The 16,023-nt window shown below is 44.3% G+C and overlaps 1 protein-coding gene and 1 long non-coding RNA gene across 3 annotated transcripts in view; both read left to right on the plus strand.

Moving 5' to 3' along the window:
* Window positions 1-16,023, plus strand: part of SLC16A10 (solute carrier family 16 member 10) — a 179,053-nt gene that overhangs the window by 126,893 nt on the left and 36,137 nt on the right. Inside the window, exon 2 of one of the 2 annotated variants that reach the window (XM_069726141.1) lies at window positions 8,740-10,082. The exons of the other annotated variant lie outside the window; for it this stretch is intronic. Within the exon in view, the coding sequence (XP_069582242.1) occupies window positions 8,740-10,007 (1,268 nt within the window). The 3' untranslated portion in view covers window positions 10,008-10,082. Of the gene's footprint in view, window positions 1-8,739; window positions 10,083-16,023 lie in introns of those variants that run through there. 2 annotated transcript variants of the gene reach the window in all.
* On the plus strand, window positions 11,806-12,382 carry LOC138680665 (uncharacterized). The gene is made up of 3 exons (XR_011321723.1): window positions 11,806-11,985; window positions 12,071-12,133; window positions 12,209-12,382. It is a non-coding gene; the product is annotated as an uncharacterized lncRNA (long non-coding RNA).

The following is a 16,023-nucleotide window of genomic DNA, read 5'->3' on the forward strand; positions in this document are numbered from 1 at the left end:
TGAATAGGTACGGTTGGTTATCATTTAGTCCCCCTGCACTGCCCTGTGTTCACAGGTCTTATGAACTACCAAAGGTCGATCTGGATTTGTCTACTTTGTGGATATTTCAAGGTTAATAATTAAGATACTATATGCTCTAATAAGCTAAAAAGACATGCATTAATAGTTAATACTGTTTGTGCCATACTCATGAGCGTTTTAGATAACAGAAAGCAAGTCAGACTAGTCATTATCACTGCCACCAGCCTTCAGTTACTGGTGAAATATGCCATCTGTTGCATCTTGTTGGGTCGCAGAGTGTTTTTAGGAGCGTGTGCAGTGCTTTTAACAACTGCTTTCTTAAGTGGAAATATACTTGTGAGATAAACATCAGTGGAATAAACTTTATTATAAACTTTATATAATAATAAAATATTTAAGAATAAGCTTGTTTATTATTTCATTTATGTCATATAGAGAAAATTCACTTTGTGATGAAAGCATTCACCACAAATCAAAAAAACTTCAAAGCCTCCAATTGTCGTGAAAAAACAAGTGTATGACGCTATTCTCTTTTCAGCTTCTTCTCTGCAGTGCTGCCTGTCACACACTAATTAGACAGGTTTTTTAGAGTTTTATGGTTTTTAATACCTATCTCTATGGCTAAGCTGTGAGCTGGGATGTCCTCACACTATTGAGATTTTCTCCAAAATGACTGCTGCATTCCCTGCCATTGCTTTTATACAAGCTATGATAGTGCCACCTAAATTACTGTGCTTATGGGGCAGCCTGGTCATGTGATTATTCTTTGGCTGATGCAATCATGTACAATTTGTAAAATAGCTTTTCAAAAAGCGTATGGCACTTTGAACTGATTAGCTCATCTACTGTTTAACCCTTTCATCAAAGTCAGGGATACAACATATGACATAAATATACGTCATATGGCGTGAAGGGGTTAAGCTTGCATATTGTATGGGTCTGTAATACAGCACCTATATGTTGGCCTATGGTTTACCCTTGTGCATGCACTGGGGAGAATAAATCGTTTCATAAAAGCACCATAATTCAAGATATTGAACACCTACGACTCAGAAATACTGACGTGTTAGGACTTTAGTGTGCCATCATATATGATCCTTGTACAGGACTGGCTCTGTCATATGCATGACCTATTAATTTTGCTATTCTTCATGTGAATGGACTTACTTACTTCATCGTTTACTTCAACAAAATATTGTTATTGAAACTCCGCGGTTTTTGTGCGGATTCCACCTGCAGTTTTACACATGCAGATTCCTATACAGGAGCAGGTGTAAACCGCTGCGGAATCCGCACAAAGAATTGACATGCTGCGGAAAATACAACGCTGCGTTTCCGCACGTTTTCTCTGCAGCATGTGCACTGCAGATTTTGTTTTCCGTAGATTTACATGGTACAGTAAACTCAGGGAAAACTGCTGCGAATCCGCAACGGTCAATCCGCTGCGGATCTGCAGCAAAATCTGCAGTTCACATAGGTTCAACATTTACAATGAAGAATGGTGAGGTGCTTCTTTTTGTATGAAATTGTCCCAGCATTATGAGTACTTGAACAAATCTTAATTAGCTATGCCATAGTGAGACTAGCAATATAATGGCCACAGTATCATGGCCAAGACAGCACTGTAGGAATTATACTCAGAGAAGTAGCTTGATGTTCATGTGTCATGTAGCCTACATCTTGATGACATGATAATCTAATGGTTTTCTTCTTTAGAAACTACAGTACTATGCAACAGTTTTATACAGGTTTGGGAAAATACTGTAAAAAATAGACATGTTAATAGTTTATTTTTGTCGATTAACAAAATGTAAAGTGAATGAACAAAATAGGAATCTAAATTAAACCAATATTTGGTGTCAGTGCCTTCAAAACAGCTTCAATTATTCTAGTTTGTCTTTCATACAATTTTTTGGAATGAACTCGTCAGGGAGGTTGTTCCAAACATTTTGAGGAAACTAACCACAGATCTTCTGTGGATGTAAGCTTCTCAAAATCTTTCTGTTTCTTCATGTAGTACCAGTCATACTCAATGATGTGGAGATAATGAATCAGTGGAGACCATATAATCACTTCTAGGACTCCTTGTTCTTCTTTACACTGAAGATAGTTTTTAATGACATTGGCTGTATGTTTGGGGTCATTGTCCTGCTACAGAATAAATTTGGAGCCAATCAGATGCCTCCCTAATGGTATTGCATGATGGATAAATATCTGCCTGTATTTCCTAGCATTGAGAACACCCTTAAAGGGAACCTGTCACCCCCAAAATCGAGGGTGAGCTAAGCCCACCGGCATCAGGGGCTTATCTACAGCATTCTGTAATGCTGTAGATAAACCCCTGATGTATCCTAAAGGATGAGAAAAAGAGGTTAGATTATACTCACCCAGGGGCAGGAGGTCCAATCCTCCCTCAGCAGGGCAGACAAAGTACGCCTGTGCCGGAGTCTCAGCGTGAAGATCAGAAGAGGACGTCAACTGATGAAGATGGGAGGCGCCGGACCGGACCACGACACCCATTGGACCGGGACCGCCCCTGGGTGAGTATAATCTAACCTCTTTTTCTTATCTTTTAGGATACATCGGGGGCTTATCTACAACATTACAGAATGCTGTAGATAAGCCCTGGATGCTGGTGGGCTTAGCTCACCCTCGATTTTGGGGGTGACAGGTTCCCTTTAATGCTGAGCAAATCCCCAACTCCAGTTGCTGAAATTTAGTCCCAAAATTGCAAGGAGCTTCCATCATGCTTTACTGTTGCCTACAGACAGTCATTATTGTACTCTTCTTCAGCAAACAAAGTTTTGTACAGTACTTTATATACTGTAAAAGAAAACTGATCTGTAATATAGTTTTGTCTACTGTGATTATATTGTGAACAAATTTCTTCACCACTGTTGGTAACATCAAAGTTTGAGAGCCCGGCATCCCATATGAGTAATTACTCTTGAACTGAGCTTGAGCTATTGCATCTGGCAGGAATGACTTTTCACCGCGTGAAATGCTATGAGCTCAGCAGGAGAAAAGGAACAGAGAAACAAGCCCCTTAAAGACATCTGGGCGTCAAATGCTCAGTGGGATGCAAATAGACTGTTATTGAAATACAAGAATGCTGTTCTTGTACATTTCTATACAAAATGCAAGATCATCAGCGTATACAGTGTTAATATTGCTTGCTCCCAGTGCAGGAAGGAATGCAATTATTTATACAAGTATAGCTAGTGTAATACTCAGCTTTTACATACTTCACATTTCTTATTACTATGTTTATTCTTTCACACGCATCTATCTTCAATTGGATATAGAAATTAGATTTGAGTAGGCAAATCCAACAGATTTTAATGGGATCTACCAATAATCTAATATCTATGGGGTCTATGAGATCTGGTAGGCAATCGTCTCTTCTCAGGAAAAATAGGATAACCTGAATTTGGCCACTTTCACATGGTAGTATTTTTTTGTACTTTATCTCACCTGCTTCTATATCTCACAGCATGAGTACTTGACCTGCCAGAATAAACATTGGGCTTTAATCTCTCAGAACAAAAAATATTTTTTCTTTACTATGATAATGACCTTTGCAAAGTAAATATGTTATACCTCCAATGTACATTAACAGCAGTTCTAAATGGGCAAACCACATTAACCAGCGGGTTATCAGAGCAACACCTCTTTTATATTTTCACCACACCCTCATTAATCCCATCGGTTGTTTTCATTCACATTTTTGCTCTGTGATATGTGTAGGGGTCAGGATCTTGCAATATACGCCATAGCTTAGTAAAATTCAATTTTCAGCCAAGTAGCCTTAGGGGAAAAGACATGAAAGATACTGTAACCATTCATTCAAGCACGAGACATAGTGCCTTACAATAAAGTGTATTTATGGTATTGCGTTCATAAAACTTCAAGACAAATTCTAACATTGACCCATAGAATGTATTGCATTCTTTATTTTCTGTAGCACAATGTTTCATGAAAAAAAGATTATCACCCTTCATGTCAGTCATATGATGAGAGGAAGTCCTCAAATGCTCCCAGATTGTCCCTGCAGTACTATAGGAATGGTTTATACCAGGGGTGGGCAATTAATGTTCCCAGGGTGATATCAAACTCTGACTGTTGTGGAGGTCTGATCCAACTGGCCAAACTGCTCATTATCGTTGTTTTATAACATTTTTAGCACTGAATCATTTACTGCTTTTTCTAAAGATTATGTGACGCCCAGGAGACCGGGGTACCCAGCACCGGACCAATGGGGTCTGTCTCTTGAGGGGGATGTCACGGGTGGCTTGACCCGGTGCTGTGGTCTCAGGCAATGCACAGTGTAAGGGGTATCGTGAGGGAACAGGCACTTACTTGATCAGCAGCAGGTTCTCCCAGCGGTGATGATCCCGATCCTGGATAGATGGCTATTGTCCAAATGAAAGACTGAGGCACTGAAACGTTTAACCAGTTTACTTCAACATAAAGGGATTTACAACCAGTCCTGTCACCGGAGTCTCTATGGGAACTCTGAGTTACTTTGACCCTGCCGGGGTCTTCGCCTCTTATTGTACGCAGTTTCCATGTGGCCCTGCTGCTGTATGTGAACTGGCTGCCGGCCCAATCTGTCCCCTCCGGGTCCTGGTTCGACGGGCAACCCGAGTCCTTTTATCGGCTTACCCCCTCCGGGAGTACCGCTGAACTCTGTGTCTGTTGCTGCGTCCGGCCCTAGTGAAGCTGATATCACCTCACGTTTTTCCGGTTGCTGTATTATATATAATGAATACAGCCACGGATCCGGTATCCGTCTTTGCGCCTGTTCTGGGTAGGGATTAATGCTACCCGATTCTCACAATGTCCTTTTTCTCTGTCCCTTTTCTCCTCAGGCCGGTGATTTGGGCCTGGAAACCGTCATAGGGCTGTTAGAAATTCAGCTGTATGACCTCTCACTTTCAGCTCCTTAGCCCAACTGCCATTTCTTCTCTCAGACCAGAATGGATCAAGGGGAGTCTCTGGAGCTCCCCCTTCTGGCCGGAGGTGGTAGTGCAGTCTTGCTATTTTAGTATTTGTATTTACTGTCAGTAACTATTTTTGTGGCAAATACCCCTAGGGGTGCCACATTTATATGACACAGAAAATTATTCTGATCCTGTTATTCAGTCTTTGTACCTTAATCAACACCTCGGAACACAATATGATGCCCCCACAGTCCCCAACACACGGCATGAGGTCCTCACACAGCTCCCCACATAGTTGGACACCCCCACACAGCCCCGCAAACAGTATGATGTCTTCACAAACTTTCTCACACTGTATAATGTGCCTTCACATAGAGCCCCCAAGCAGTACAATGTCACCACTGAGCCCCCCACACAGCTCCCCTACTCAGTAAGTCCCCACACAGCTCCACTACTCAGTAAGTCCCCACAAAGCCCAATGCTATTTCGCAGGTGCCACCGCTGGCACAGTTAGAAGGAAAAATAATTGTCTCCACCAATATGGTGCCGACGGCTATCCGATAAATGCTACTGCGCATGTGCCATTTTGGTGGAGACAATTTTTTTTTCCTCTTGCAAAATGGGGTCCGCGGTGGCTCCTGTGTAGTAGCATCTATCGCGTTCCGAATTATGCTACTGTGCAGGTGCGGCCGGCGCTATTTTGAGGAAGAATTTTTTTTTCCTCAGGAAAATAATATCACTAAATAAAATGAATATATGGATATTATAGATCTGATCATGCTACAGTGCAGAGTAGAAGAAAGCAAAATCTATATGTTGACTGTAAGTCACATAGACAATACCACTGTAAATTATATATAGCAAAGCATAAGTGGAAAAAATAAACGTAACTTTTATTATTAAAGCCACACAAAAACAAAACCAAACACCCAAGTGAATAAAAACTGGGGCATAGTCTCAACCAAATGGTATGGTGACCATAGAAACTGATTAACCCCTAACAGGATTAAATGATTTCAACTCTGAGATGTTAGTGAAATCAAATTAAACTAGGATATAACCTGTAAAGAAGCTGAAGTCAGAAAACCATATATAACACTCAGCATCATATACCTAGTTACATGTAAAAACAATTAATTACCAGCAATGAAAGCATATGATATAGCCAGTGCTACTGGTGGCTGTATACATAGTAAAAAAGGAACAATGTCACCAGTTCCAGGGTGTAGGCAAAGGAGCACCGGATAACCTCTGGTCAGGGGATGATCCGGAAAAGAAGAGATGACAGTCCCTATGTCAATCCCTTTGGGGCTAACAGTAAGCTATCCCCAAAGCTCCTGCCCTTACAAGGGCAGTCAACAGGGCAGTCAACAGCTACCCCTGCAGCTTCTTTACAGGTTATATCCTAGTTTAATTTGATTTCACTAACATCTCAGAGTTGAAATCATTTAATCCTGTTAGGGGTTAATCAGTTTCTATGGTCACCATACCATTTGGTTGAGACTATGCCCCAGTTTTTATTCACTTGGGTGTTTGGTTTTGTTTTTGTGTGGCTTTAATAATAAAAGTTATGTTTTATTTTTTCCACTCATGCTTTGTTATACATGCTACAGTGCAGGTGCTGCCGCCTACATCATGAATGCAATTTTTCCCCAAATAATAAGATATACAGTATGTATAATAGGGCAGGTCAGTGAGGGATCAGTGACCTGTCATAAGCCACACAGATGAATATGTAAGCAGAGCACCACATGCAGACCCCCCACAGGCCGCACCAGAGCACGAGTATATTATTACTTGAAAACCACAACAACCACAAGACAGATTTCATCAACCAAGGTGTCATTGTAATCAGTATAACGGCGCCGACCTGACACTGTCTGTAGGTTACTGTGCACAAGCCTGCTGACGGGTTCCCTTTAATGCTATACAACCCCATGGAAGGCTTTATTCACACTTTAGTATTTTGATCAGTATTTCATCAGTATTTGTTTGTCTCCAAAACACAGAACAGGTATCAATTTTTAATTATAGTTTTTCTCTGTAAGTTCCACTTCTGGATTTGGCATACAAACACTGCTGCAAAATACTGACCAAATTCTGATGTGTGAATAAGCCCTAAGGCACTAACACATGAAACATGCAATTTTCTTTTCCCACATTTACAGCAGCAATAAGCTGTGATTTTGCAGGGTGCAATAATTGTGCATAATATCCCGATATCTGGACTCATTGAGGTAATGGAGGTTGCCTATTGTTATGGTATGAGCGGCTCTGCAGTTAGTGCGCCACCTTCTGGCCAGGAGAAGCACAGACCGGGCATACTTACAGCACTGTGAATTGTGGATGTTGAGAATCACCCAGGTTTAACACTGTACACTAATCAGGATTTGTTCACACTTATAATTCTTTTTTTCTTGTTCTACAGCTAAAATAAACAGATGACTGAGCTGATGTAAACTGATTAGGATTAATGTGAACCTTCAAACAATCAGTCATGATTCTTCTTATTTTATTTATTGCCATATCTAATGTTATTGGATAGTTATGTTTCTAATGTAAAAACTAAAAATAACACAAATGTTAGTTTAGCAGTAAAGGGGTTGACTCATAAAGAGAATGCATTGCTTTTTTTCCCCCTTTTTTACAGAAGGTTATTCGCATTGATTGGATTTATTTAACCCCTCACAAGCAGTCACAACTGGTTACTGAGTATTCCGCATTTTATTTTTGCTATAACAATGATTGTAATGCCAACAAACGACTTTTTTTGCCATCATGTTTACACAATTCGATTATCCGCTCGACTAAATGGTCCTTTAAAGGAGTTTTCCGATTTCAGAAAATCCCTGTCCCCAGCTATAGCTTGTTTTTAAAGAATAGACAAAAAAAAGCCCTTTCCCTAACTCACCGTCTTCAGGTTCAGCGCTGAATCTCTGCCACTGCTCCTGGTATATCTTATTGTCTCCAGCACTGCAGCCAATCAGGGATCTCAGTGGCTCGTGCCGTCTACTAAAGGCCCCGTCACACATAGCGAGATCGCTAGCGAGATCGCTGCTGAGTCACAAGTTTTGTGACGCAACAGCGATCTCGCTAGCGATCTCGCTATGTGTGACACGTAGCAGCGATCAGGCCCCTGCTGTGAGATCGCTGGTCGTGTCGGAATGGCCTGGGCCATTTTTTGATCGTTGAGGTCCCGCTGGGGAACACACATCGCTTTGTTTGACACCTAACCAACGACCTCATTGACGACTCAGACACCGACATATAGGCGTGCATTTGCGTTGCCTTTTCCGCGCCCATTCTATTCCGATTGGTGGTCGCTACTGCGTTCTGATTTGTTTGCGGCCATGCTATGAGGCGACACATAATAGCCCTTCCGTCCTTTGTTCCTGAGCGCGTGGTGGATTGCAGAACGTTGTAGAGTTCTCCGGCCTGCGACTCCTCTTCCATTTCGATAATCTGTTCTGCAAGGATTCTTCTGACAACTATACATTGTGTATGGTAGGTATTGTTTGGGGTCGCAAGTGCGTTTTCATTTTCCCCTAAATTTTTATATAGGGCAACTAAAAATAATTTCCTGATATCATTGCTGTGGAGGGATGGAGTGAGGGCTTGTCTGCTATCTGTGTACATATACTTTTACACGGGCTGATATTTTAGGGGGTCTTGTACTTGCACACCCATACAGCATGTTTTCTGTCATGCATGGTAACGGAATTGATTTTTTTTTTTTTTTATTAACTTTATCTTCTTTTTCTTTTATGTGTTTCAGTGTGCAGCATTATGAACAATGCGCAGTGTGCTGTTGTGTTTGCTGCATTGCTGGTTGAGGAAGCTCGGCGGCAAGATGAGGCACGGATGCAAGAGAGGCGTTCTAAACGAAAGCGTCGCATGTGGACCAGAGAATGGCTGCAGAAGAGGTCTGATTTGTCCCACATGCAACTTGTAAGAGAGCTTCAGGAGAAGAATCCTCATGATTTCCGCAACTATCTGCGGATGTCTGAGGAAACCTTCCAACATTTACTGGAAAGAATTACTCCACTGATTCAACGGAAGGATACAGTGATGTGTGCTGCCATCCCGGCCGATGAAAGATTGGCAGTCACGCTGCGATTCCTGGCCACCGGGCGCTCGCTGCAAGACTTGCATTTTTCTTCAGCCATTTCAAGGACCCTGCTCAGCGTTCTAATTCCAGAGACATGTGATGCGATTTTCCACAGTCTACGTAGCTACATGCAGTTTCCCAACACGGAGGAGGAATGGAAAAAGATTGCCTCCGATTTTGAACAGCTTTGGCAGTTCCCAAACTGTGGTGGGGCTTTGGACGGGAAACATGTCCGGATCACTCAACCACCGAACAGCGGATCCTACTTATTTAATTATAAGGGCTATTTCAGCATCATCCTGATGGCCCTTGTTAACGCGAATTATGAATTTATAAATGTAGATGTTGGCATGAATGGAAGGGTTTCCGATGGTGGCGTTTTAGAGCACACACTCTTTGGAGAGCGTTTGAACAACTGTGAACTTCACTTGCCTCCCAACTCTGAGACTAGAGGCAACCTTAATTTTGTTTTTGTCGGTGATGAGGCCTTCCCGCTTCATCCCAATCTTATGAAACCGTTCCCCCAAAAAAGTCTAACAGAGGAAAGAAGAATTTTCAATTACCGTTTGTCAAGGGCACGTCGGGTTGTAGAAAATGCCTTCGGTATCATGGCCAATCGCTTCAGAGTTTTCCACACGCCTAATAACATGAAGCTTGAATCGATAGACTCCGTAGTTTTGGCTTGTTGCGTGCTTCACAACTTCCTTCGCCGTCGCGATGCTTTGGCGTATAGTCCTCCTGGATTCATGGACTCTGTGGGCCTAGTAAATGGGGAAGTGCAGCTCGGTGAATGGCGCGCAAATGATCCCGCAATTGCAGGCCTTCAACCATTGTTACCTGGCAGAAACACCCACGATGCGAAGACCTGCCGAGACAACTACTGCCAATATTTTAACGGTCCTGGTGCTGTTACTTGGCAGCATCAGAACTTATAGTGGGCTACTACTGACATTTATACACTGTTTTAGTTATTGCACTGATTTGTCTAATAAACTGTTTGTTTTTCTTTGAAAAAGCTTTGTTTCTCATTCTTTCTGCAGTAAGGGCCCATATATACATACATGTATTCCTATGTATACTGATACATCCATATACATCAACATTGAAATCTACACAGATACCTACATATACACATACATACTCACAGACATACAAATATAAATACCTATCTAAACATTAATACATATCCATACATGAAACCACCAACACTCCAGTCTTCCAGTGCAACCGGAGACGCTGTATTGAGAATGCGTCACATTCAGAACGCAGTAGCGTCTTCGGTGTGACCTGGAGATTACAATACTGGGCGCTTCCTTCGCGAACGCAGCAGCGTCGTTTAATAACCGCGGTGACGTTGATGCGTCGTGGGCGTGGTTAACGGCGCTGATGCGTTGTGGGCGGGTTAAAGGACAGTGCTGCGGCCTTGCTTTTCACTAGTGGCGGCAAAATGGCGGCCAGGCGTCGTGCAACGCCTTGAGGTGACGCAGAAGTGCGTTACCTAATAACTGAATTAGATGCCCGTGATTATGGGTGTCATAATCACCAAGAGCATCCCGTCCTCCATAAGCAGGCTGTGCTGCGGAGGATCATTCGGGGCCTAGCCCAGAGATTTGGGGTGCAGCGCTCCAGTACCCAGATCCGGAAGAAGCTGGCGGATCTGCAGTACAGGTCCAGTGAGCGCCTAGCCAGCATCCGGTCACAGAGCCTTCCACATCGTGGTGAGTGTTGTTAAGATAGGTTAGCATAGTATATGGCCACGACCGTTTTTAGTGTTTCTGCTGCCCTCGTACACACCCGGCTCTGCTCCGCACGCCTCGTACACACCCGGCTCGGCTCCGCACGCCTCGTAGACACCAGGGTCTGCTCCGCACGCCTCGTACACACACCAGGCTCGGCTCCGCACGCCTATTACACACACCAGGCTCGGCTCCGCACGCCTCGTACACACACCAGGCTCGGCTACGCACGCCTCGTACACACCAGGCTCGGCTCCACACGCCTCGTACACACCAGGGTCTGCTCCGCACGCCTCGTACACACACCAGGCTCGGCTCCGCACGCCTATTACACACACCAGGCTCGGCTCCGCACGCCTCGTACACACACCAGGCTCGGCTCCGCACGCCTCGTACACACCAGGCTCGGCTCCGCACGCCTCGTACACACCAGGGTCTGCTCCGCACGCCTCGTACACACACCAGGCTCGGCTCCGCACGCCTATTACACACACCAGGCTCGGCTCCGCACGCCTCGTACACACACCAGGCTCGGCTCCGCACGCCTCGTACACACCCGGCTCGGCTCCGCACGCCTCGTACACACCAGGGTCTGCTCCGCACGCCTCGTACACACACCAGGCTCGGCTCCGCACGCCTATTACACACACCAGGCTCGGCTCCGCACGCCTATTATACACACCAGGCTCGGCTCCGCACGCCTCGTACACACACCAGGCTCGGCTCCGCACGCCTCGTACACACCCGGCTCGGCTCCACGCGCCTCGTACACACACCAGGCTCGGCTCCGCACGCCTCGTACACACCAGGGTCTGCTCTGCACGCCTCGTACACACCAGGGTCTGCTCCGCACGCCTCGTACACACACCAGGCTCGGCTCCGCACGCCTCGGACACACCCGGCTAAGCCCTGTGCTCCTCGTGCACACCCGGCACTGCACAGTCCTGCATACAAATGAGGCCCCTGATCATATGACCAAAAATCCGGCCCAGTATATTGCGGCACATTTGTTACAACAGTAATTACAGTGCAGCACCTCAGGTATGTAATAATGTAATAATTTTTTTTTTTTCTCCAGCAACAGCAGACCCGGAGCCCCAGCAGGAGTCAACAACAGGCTCACCAACAACTGGCTCGCCAGCATCACTCCGTGACATGGGTGAAGTCATGTCCCCCGGTAATTATTGCACTAAAAAAAAGGTCCATACAACTCGTAAAGGATAGGACTGTCGTGTACTATGAAGTGTTGTATCTTTCCCTAGGCGGTGATGCCAGAGGATCCGGGTGGTCCCTTAGTTCTTCCTCACCCGATTTACCCGAAAACCGTAAGTGTTAAATAACAAACACGTACATGATAGTTTGATGCATGTACAAACTAAGTTTTACCATTCCCTCCATAGAAATCCCAACATTAGAGGACCTCCAGGCATCACACAGGAGGATGATGGCGACACAGGGGACACTGGCTGAGCAAGTCAAACAGCACGGAGTGATGCTGGATCGTTTTGTGGCTGCACAACAGCAGAGCGGCAGCCATTAATTTTTTTTTTTTTTTTTATGTTGATGGTTTTGTTCAAAGTTTATTATGTTGTTGGTATGTTAATATTGTTTATAAAACAAAATAACAGTTTATATCCCCTGATGTGTACGCTTTGTTAAAAAAAACAAACATGTTTCATCACACACACTCATTATATGTATGCATCTGTATACATGCACCCAGCCCATTACCCCGCCTACTAGACCTGCAAATAACTATATGCTGAATTCAGTAAAGCAGGCTGCAAGTTTTGAATTATCAAAACAATTTTATTTATAACAATTTTTAACATAAAGTAACATTTAAATTTAACTCTTTAATATAAAATAACTTAACTATATAACAATTATACTTATAACCCGAAATATTTAATGGAACTATAATTCTTCATAATGGTTTTCACCATTCAAAAATCCTTGGCTGGGCGGAGATGATAATTGCCCAAGAAAAGAATGGGAAAACCTGGGATATTGTGGTGGAGGGGCAAGCGGCATGTTCAGATGAGATCTAAATTGACGGTGTGCTGGTGTGCCACGCATTGCCTGAGGCGTTTCATTCATTGGCTGCCATGAACACGGATCACGGTCCATAAAACTGTGCACACTTGAACTTTCATCTAGCTGTCCAGCTGCCGCTTTGCTCAAAGTTTCAAAAATCACCCTCTCGGCGTGGATCCTTTGTGTGTCTTGCAGCTTCCCTAGCCGATCAACGGCAAAGTTGGCAAAGCTGTCCACGGTACTGTGGCTCTGCTGGCTTAACATTTGCTTGGCCAAAGTGACCAACTCTGTTGATGGCGACACGGTGTCCTTTCTTTTACGACCATTGTTAATCCGCCGTGGTAAATAAGCTGTGTTGGGGGTTGAGGGTGCAGGGTCTTCACTAGACCCCTCAGTAGCCTCCGCCCGGCTTGGTTCATCTCCCAGCAGGTCCTCACTGGTCGGGGTGGACAGATCATCATGCCGATCTTGCTGCAGGAACAGAAAATTTAGAATTAAGTGGAGGAACTAGTCGTACAGGATGGGATTTTTTTCATTCAACGGTATGAGCACTGAGTGGGGCCAAAAAGTTAAGGATTGTACTTATCTGAAGTGGAAGGGATAACTTGGATAAAATGCAGCATAATAAAAGAGGTAAAAACTTAGTTACTATTTTCTACTCGACTATGGCATGAGAGACCAAGTTTTAAAGCTTTTTACAGGGAAGCAAGCAAAGAAGGTACTTACATCTCCAACAGGGGTGTCAGTCGGGATCACAGGGTCTTCATCCAGGGTCTGCCGCATTGAAGATGCCTTTGTACGCGGGAGCTCCTGGTCACGGGTGAAGCCAAGCAAGTCAAAGTACCATAACGATGGCACATAAACCTCGTCTGTGGCGGCACCAGACTTCTTTGACCTCACCACCTTGTTGAGCTCCTTTTTATAAACTGTTCGTAGACCCTGGATCTTTTTCCGGACTACACTCTCATCCACCTTCTCGCTGGGGTTATGCTGCTTAAACAGAGCAACAAGTTTGGCAAAAGCCTCCCTCTTCTTGTTTCTGTTGCTGTAGTCAGCGGATTTAATCTGCCAAAGGCAGGGCAGGGATCGATACATCTCAATCAATTCCCGTACAAATTCCTCGGTATTGAAAGACATCTGAAAGAAAGAATAGCATACAGTGAGCATATATGGAAAATTTTAAATAACATTTTGAAAATAGTTATGTATGAGCCACACTACTGTGAAGGTAAAATAGAGAACAATGCGCCTGGACTGCTAATAATCTCTGCCAGTCTGCAGTCCCTCCTTCCCATAGTTCTCCACTGACCACACCAATGCTGCCTGTGTACCCCTGCCATGCAAATGGAACCGGCATAGAGCCAAATTTATTATTTAAAAAATAAGGCCTAGTAACCCTGTCTGCGGTCACTCTGTGCCCACGAGACTACCTAAAATGGCTACATGTGCTAAAGTATATATACACAGATACCAACAAAGCACTCCCACCCTCCTTCCAGAGCAATAATATAAGATTAATAGGTGCCAAGGGAATGGAAAGGGAATGGAAACGCATTTGAGACCCCAAATGATACCTACCGTGCACAAAGTATAGATATCCGAAGAACCGTTGAAGAATAGAAACGAATAGAAGTCACAGGCCGGAGAACTCTACAACGATCTGCAATCCACCACCACACGCTCAGGAACAAAGGACGGAAGAGCTATCGTGTCGCCTCATATGGCTAGGCCGCCGACCAATCAGAACGCAGTAGCGACCACCAATTAACTGAATGGGGGCGGAAAAGGCAACACAAAGGCACGCCTGTGTGACTACAACGTCACACAAGACGTCCCTCATCGAGGTCTGTATCGTTATCATAGCAGCCATGTGACAGGGTCACAACGACCAACGACATCGTTGTACAGGTCGCCGCATCGCTGCTGCGTCGTTGGGAAGATCGCTCTGTTTGACATCTCACCAGCGATCTCATAGCGACGCAGCAACGATCCCGGACAGGTCGTATCGTTGTCGGGATCGCTTAAGCGTCGCTATGTGTGACGGGGCCTTAAGTCATGGCCTCTTATCTCAGTTATTATTGACACAACAACAGCCCTTAACCCTGCTGTTCTGTTGGTCAAAAATGACCGACTTTGAACTTCAATATTCTTTAAAATATTCAAGATGCGGCTCTGAAACCCGTGGCCGACCGACCCATCCTCATTTAAGTCAATCAACCACAAGTTTCAGAACTGCATCTTGAACACCCCAAAAAATACCAAAGTTCAAAATAGGTCTCCCCAGACCGAACAGAACAGCAGGGTTAAAACAATAAGAGACACCAGGAGCAGAGTCGGAGACTTAAGGTACCTTCACACTCAGCAACTTTGCAACGAGAACGACAACGATCCGTGACGTTGCAGCGTCCTGGATAGCGATCTCGTTGTGTTTGACACGCAGCAGCGATCTGGATCCTGCTGTGACATCGCTGGTCGTAGCTAGAAGTCCGGAACTTTATTTGGTCGTCAGGTCGGTGTGATTCGTCATGTTTGACAGCAAAAGCAACGATGCCAGCAATGTTTTTACATGGAGCTAACAACCAGCGAGAACGATAAGTACGTCACTGGATCGCTCCTGCATCGTTCTGGTGTTGCCGTGTTTGACGTCTCCTAGCGACCTAAACAGCGACGCTGCAGTGATCGGCTCGTCTGTATCGCTGCAGCGTCGCTGAGTGTGACGGTACCTTTAGTGCTGGACACAGGGAAGGTGAGTAAACCATAGTTAGGTTTTTTTTTTTGTTTTTTTTTTAAAAACAGCACCCCGGGCAGAGATTTTCTAAAACCGGAAAACTCTTTTGAGGAATATGCTGGAGAATTGTGGGTCTATATTTCATTTTGTGTAATGCTTTACTTTAAAGAATGTCTAGCTTCAGTCACAATTCATTTTGAACTTCTGTTGTGATCACGAGTTTAATATTCTCTTTTGATCTTAGTAACATAGTAACATAGTAACATAGTTAGTAAGGCCTAAAAAAGACATTTGTCCATCCAGTTCAGCCTATATTCCATCATAATAAATCCCCAGATCTACGTCCTTCTACAGAACCTAATAATTGTATGATACAATATTGTTCTGCTCCAGGAAGACATCCAGGCCTCTCTTGAACCCCTCGACTGAGTTCGCCATCACCACCTCCTC

Source organism: Ranitomeya imitator, chromosome 5 (assembly GCF_032444005.1).
Source record: "Ranitomeya imitator isolate aRanImi1 chromosome 5, aRanImi1.pri, whole genome shotgun sequence".
NCBI lineage: Eukaryota > Metazoa > Chordata > Amphibia > Anura > Dendrobatidae > Ranitomeya > Ranitomeya imitator.